Source organism: Capsicum annuum, chromosome 11 (assembly GCF_002878395.1).
Source record: "Capsicum annuum cultivar UCD-10X-F1 chromosome 11, UCD10Xv1.1, whole genome shotgun sequence".
Lineage (NCBI taxonomy): Eukaryota > Viridiplantae > Streptophyta > Magnoliopsida > Solanales > Solanaceae > Capsicum > Capsicum annuum.
The window spans coordinates 187,082,139-187,088,967 of NC_061121.1; the positions used below are offsets into that span (position 1 = coordinate 187,082,139).

Here is a 6,829-nt window from a genome sequence, read left to right on the forward strand (position 1 = left end):
TTTAACATTAGGCAAATTTTAGGCACATTCAAAATATTCGTTTAAATTAAGAATGCGGCGTAAGCATCTTTTCGAGACATTTACATTTTAAGGATGCAATAATGCACCTTGGAGAATATTTTTCTAGAATTAATTTTTCACCGATTTATTTAACATAAAAGATATAGGTAGTTATTTTCAGTATAATAAAAATGAGCTATTTAGGCCTTAACATAATTTATAAAAAATAGTTAAAGCTAAGTATAAGTCAATAAAAGCGACTGTGCTAGAATCACGGGACTCAAGGGGTGCCTCAAACCTTCCCCTCGGTCAATAGAATTCCTTATTCTGTCTTCTATTTTCGCAGACCGTAACAAAAAGTCATTTCCTTTTTATTAGGGATTCAAAAAGTGACTTAGAACACCATAACTCAATTTCAAGTGACGACTCTGTAAATAAATTAATGCCTATTCAATACCTTCACTTTAATTGAAAAAATCCTTCGTTTCGACTCCGATTCCTCAAGCGAAAAAGGAGTGTGGCAATTAATAAAATAGATCCATACTCGTTATTGGTGGATAATTTTCTTTTTACAAAAATCTAACACTCTGATTGCATACACATTTTGACAAGGAAAAGTATGCGCTGACCTAATTCGTTAACCTTAGTCTATTTATCAAAGTTAGGCACAAATTGAAGTAAAATGTCCTGCGTATTAATTACACTCAAAGACAAGTCAATAAAAATGAAAGATACAACTGGTAGCAAACTCTCAACTGTAAAAAGGTACCAACAGAAAAACAAATAAAACATATTTTTTATACCAGAATCACCTCAACCTTATTTTTAAGATATCTAATTAAAAACGGAAGGACCTCATCCATTTCATCAAATCTCCTACTTGTAGCACCTCATCTAGTTTCTAAAATAAAAGTGAGTAATAAAAAGAATTACTGCAAGAAAATTATATTTTTCTTTTTGAAATAACATTTTGGTAATCAGTAACATACAACAAGCGTTTGGATAGACAAATTAGTTGCAAATTTTGTTTTAAAAAAGGTTTATCGTGAATACATAGAATGATGGGTTTAAAGGTACAATGTTTGGCTTCCGAAAGTCAAAACATGGTTAGGAAATACAACAACAATTCTTTTTTTTTTTTTTTTTTTGGGGGGGGGGGGGGGGTGCGGGGAGGTTAGTCATGCTTAAAACCTTGAAAATATAAAATGAGCATTGGTTCACTTGTTTTATTCTGTAGTTCTCACTTTTCTCTACCCAAATATCTCAGACATGTCTAAACATGACAAATCCAATGACCTTAGCATTTGCAAGACAGTGCTAATTTGTGGATTAGTCCTTTACATGTGCACCATTATCTTTCTCAATAACTCTGATCGGCTTCCATCTTCTGATCTTTTCTCCACTTCTCAAACAATTAAATCATCCAATGTTGCAGAGACCAACATAAGCCACCTTGTTTTTGGACTTTTGGGTAATGAAAAAGCATGGCACCATAGAAAACACTATGTTGAAGCATGGTGGAGACCAAATGTTACAAGAGGACATCTTTTTCTAGATGTTCCTCCTAAAGGTAATCTTCTCCCATGGTCCTTAAGTTCGCCTCCTTATAGAATATCCGATGATGTCTCAAAACTTCTTAAGGAAACCAAACATGTCGATGCAAGAGTTTTAAGAATTGTTCATGGGATTATGGAGGTAGTTAGGGAGGCACGTGAAGATGTAAGATGGGTAATTATGGGGGACGATGATTCTGTATTTTTCGTGGATAATATGGTTGATATTCTTGCACAGTATGATCATAATAAGTACTATTACTTTGGAGGACATTCGGAATTTATATTGTCGAATTATTGGTACTCATTTAATCAAGGTTTTGGTGGAGCTGGAATCATATTGAGCTATCCTTTGGCTAAAGCATTTGCGAATAATGTGATGTCTTGCTTAAAGAGATACGCTCACTTGAAATCTTCTGATAGAACAACAATGCTTTGCGTGGCTGACCTTGGGGTAAATCTTTCTCCTCTTCAGGGCATTCATCAGGTATGTTCATTTTGAGTCTCTAATAAGTACCTTGTGTTAGAATTGAGGAATTTTATGGCTTGAATCTTTAGTACTTTGCAAAATACTACTGTTTTACCTTAGCCTCATAATAAAAATTTCAGAACTGAGGCTCCTTCGGGCCATAGAACTTTTCGTTTTATTATTAGTATGGATTGAGCATTGGACGAAAAAAATTTCATCAACTAATTACTTTGATTATACTCTTCTCTTTTCCTTCAAATAAATTTTTAATAGTTATTCCTTGCAGATTGATCTTCGTGGTGACATATCTGGGTTTCTGTCATATCATCCAAAGTCTCTATTAGCGTCCCTTCACCATTATGATATGGTTAATCCAATATTTCCCTCTATGAACCGTGCACAATCAGGTTTCCACCTCCAAAATGTTGCAAAATATGATCAATCGCGCATGTTACAGCAAACCATATGCCACCACAGGTCTCAAAGTTGGACATTTTCAGTTTCTTGGGGATACTCAGCTCATATTTATGAGAAAATTATGCCTAGAAGTTGGATACAAAGACCAATTGAAACATTTCAAACCTGGCAAAGAAGTCCTAGGCCACCACATTACATGTTTGATATTAGGAGTCCTTCTTGGAATCCTTGTGAAGCTCCTCATATGTTTTTCCTCAAGTCGGTTGAAAAAATGCGAAGTGGTGAAATTGTTACTACATATACTCGAGGATGGCCACGAGGGATAGGAGCTTGCTTGTCTTCTGGAAATTATTCTGCAGAGTATGTTTCTGAAATTCATGTTTATTCATCTGCAACAAAACGTACAAAGGTAACATTTTCTACGTCTCCATAATCTCTCATAAGTTTCTCTATGAGATTAACTTTTGTATACTAATAGTACTAAAAAAAAGTTACCTTACCTAAAAGATAATTATAGGCAATTTCTATTATGAATGAACTTAATATTGCAAGTCCACTAATAAATCGCACAAGTTATTAGTAAAGAGAATTGGAGCGAAACATTTCTCTCTTTAGGAAAAAACCAAAGTGCATTTTCCCTCTTCTAAATTGACTAAAGATTGAAAATCAACAATCATCGATGAATGTCGTCTGTCTCCCAAATGAATCTTGTTGCATGAATATTTTGAAATTCACTACTCCGACTTTGTATGTTTATTAACTCACCTTTTCTATGTTATTTTCAGATTGATAGATGTGAATGTTGTGATGTAACCCATGAGACAGGATCTAATAAGGCCGATATCAAGTATAGAGAGTGTAAGATAGATGAGATAATAGCTTAATTGATTCATCGAGTTGCTGAATGAGCATTTGTATCAATCTTACTTTCGTGCAATAATTGTTATGTTTGTATTCTACACTTGAAAGAATCATGTGAACTGTCGGGACCGATATTTGACGGATTCGTAATCGGATTCGGCACTGCTACTAGAATGCTATGTATTTAACTAAAACCTTTTTTTTTTTTGACATTACCTATATAACTAAGAGCCCTTGTTTGGATAGGTTTTTGGCATTTTTATTGATTTGACTCAAATGCATTTTTTTATTTTATCAAATACTTAAAAATTATTTAAAAAGTTATCTTGACTTAAAAATATACTTAAAAATAAGTCAATTCAAACATACTCTAAAAGTTAAATTTTGAGAAATTGACATAAAAGTTGTTATGCCCTTAAAAGTAACTTCATTGCCTATATAGGGGGAGTTGATACCATCATTAAATTCAACAGAAGTACTAAGTACTTATTTGCTCGAATTACATTCTTCATTGAATTTCGCATAACTTTTATTCATGATTGGTTGCAATTGCGCTCTCGTCCTATAAATATAATATAAAATAATACCCCTATAAGTCAGAGAAAATTTATATATTATTTTATGTGTATAAAATGTGAAATACTTATGTTGGTACTAACGATAAATGGACTAAAACTATTGACATAATAAATATGCCCTCATCTCTTTCAGACTTAAAAGCGTATCTTGGCTGTGTGGTGTTGCTGTACTAAGCTGCTAATTCCCAAGTAATTTTGGTACTCCCTCTATCCACTTTTATATATTTACGATATTAAAAATAAATGTTCATATTTATTTATTTAGATTGAAAAATAATGAGAAAATTTGTTATTTAATTTTCAATTTATCCTTATTATTAATTATAGTCATTTCTCAATATATTTTTCAAAAAATTGAATTTATTACATTCAAATAATCATATAATAAACTTCTCATGTTATTAACAGAAGGATAAAAATAATATGTTTATTAGGAAAGGTGCATTTTTTATTCAATTCAGTAACAATATGGGAATTTTTGCGCCAACCTATTAACAGTAGGGGGCTTATTTGGACCAGCTGATTAATGGAGAATGATATTTTGACTCTTTTTTGTTTTATTAGTTAAAGTGTTCAAGTGTAACGTAACATGAAAAAGTAAATATGAGAGAAGATAGTGCAATCTGCACTTATTACATTAAAAATAATTTTTAGCAGCAATAATGTGTACTTCTATAAAAAGTATTAAAATTTTTACGACATTAATTAATTGTTATTGGATCGAATATTGCTATAAGCTTTAGAGATATTTATAAAGAGTGCTAAAATATCATTGTCTCTAATGCCTCTAAAAATTGGAAGACCCAATGGTCATTCCATTTGCGGTAATATACAAATTCTAGAGATTTTCCTCTATGCTTTTTGCCTATTTTTACTTTTAGCTTTATTTTAGAATACGTATATTTGTATGAAGTCTCTTATTCTATTTACATCGCTAATTCGGGTTTGTTTTCCTCAAGATATGCCATATCTTATTTATCTAAGTTTATCTTAGATGAGTGTTTGGATGGCAGTTTATTGTCTGAGTTAGGAATTGTTGATAAATTAAAAGCGAAAGGTAGACTGCATTATAAAATGTATCGAAGAAATTTTCCTATTGGATTTTGGAAATCCGTCGGTGCAACGATTCTAAATAGTTTACTCTTCGACCAATATGCGTAACTAATTATGGTGGTACCTTGCACAATTTTTGATCAAAGTATATACTCCCTCCGTTTCACTTTACTTGACCTAATTTAACATTGCACATTAATTAAAAAAATAATTGATTGCATGGCTATTTTACCATAGTATCTCTATTAAATAATGTTTACATTTTAATTTGGAAAAAAAATAATTAATACTAAGAGTAAAAAAGGAAAAAAAAATATCTTGTCTTGATTAATGAAAAATGATAAGTAAAATGAGAAATCAAATTAAAAAATTTGAGACGAATAAAATGGAACAGAGGAAGTATATTCTAATTTGTAGAACTAATCACAAAATAATCATTAGCATTTATAGCAATCCGATTCAAACTTTTTTTTCTTTAAAGTGAATTTTTGATTTATTCATATATTTATAATTTGCTAATTTTAACGGATAATATATTGTAGCGGATAACTTATACTCCCTCCATTTAAAAAAAATGGCCTATTTTTGCTTTTAGTTCGTTTAAAAAAGAATGATTCATTTTCTTTTTTGGTAATATTTTAATTTCAACTTTCCAGATGGGTTTAGGATCAAAAGATTAAAGAGCATTTTGATGCATTTGACACAACTTTAATTTTAAGTCCATAAGATTCAAAAGTCATTCTGTTATAAATGTACCATATATAGTGAATGTCTACTTTACCATATATAGTGAATACCTACTTATCCATATATTGTGTATGTCTATTTATGGAAAAGTTACAAACCTCAAGGTTAGTTTTCCCCTATAAATAAAGGGGTTTTCCCCCATTGTAATTGATCCATCAAGATAAATAACAATTACTCTTTCTTCTCTCTATTCTTCTTGTATTTGCTTTATATTTCATAACACGTTATCAGCACGAGACTCTGTCAAACAAAATGAGATTATAAATCTAAAGGTAATTTCAAGGTTAGTAATTCCTTATGTTATCTATCTTTTGCCACTAATAATATAATTATTGTTGGATTTGAGGAAAAATAATTGGTTTGGAATCATTATATTTTAAATTTATTCCTCAAGAACAATATTATCAAAAATAATATATTGGGTTCAAGTCCCATCGATTTATGCCTAAGACGCCTTATATGGGGAAGACGTTGAGTTTGAATCTCAATGCACCATATTGATATATTATGATGGCTAAGACAAAATAATGAGTATTTGGAAAAAAGTGATGAAACATGTCCCATTAAATGTGTTTCATTCCTTCAATTGAATGTTGTAGCAATAAATCATATGTATGCCTCAATTTGCTTTTATAGTAGCTATCATAATTTGATACGCTTAAGGCATGATTATATTTCATTCTTCCTGAGAATGAGAATGCTTAAGGCATGATTGTATTTCATTCCTGGGAATGAGAATTTCGATTATTATAAATATAGACCTAGATCTTAGGGGTAAATGTGACTGTATATAAATTCGAACGTGCTCGCGGTTGTAAGGAAATCACAATCCACCTCCGAAAGAGGCAAAATAATTGAGAAGGGTTATTTTAAAATCTACTTCTGAAGTAGTAAATCTGAAATTTATTTATGTAATAGTAAATATGAAATTTACTAAAGTAAACTTGGAGTTTGCAAGAATAAAAGTTCATAAATTGACATAAACGATCGTCATCCCAAAGATGTACATATTGAGTATTGAACATATATTGAAAAATTAAAAAATTCTTCATAAAATTTAATGTTGCTTGTTCTCATGATAAGTTGGTTGGACCAACTAATTTTGAGATTGAATCCCTTGAAAAATCTGAAAAGTATACAAGGTGAATAAG

General features: G+C 30.8%; 1 protein-coding gene across 1 annotated transcript; it reads left to right on the forward strand.

Moving 5' to 3' along the window:
- Nucleotides 1-1,162: 1,162 nt before the first annotated feature.
- LOC107852454 lies at nt 1,163-3,589 on the forward strand. The gene is made up of 3 exons (XM_016697487.2): nt 1,163-2,040; nt 2,309-2,848; nt 3,225-3,589. Exons 1-3 carry the CDS (start codon nt 1,270-1,272, stop codon nt 3,321-3,323), a joined length of 1,410 nt encoding a protein of 469 aa, XP_016552973.1. The 5' UTR covers nt 1,163-1,269; the 3' UTR covers nt 3,324-3,589.
- The last annotated feature ends 3,240 nt before the right edge of the window (nt 3,590-6,829 follow it).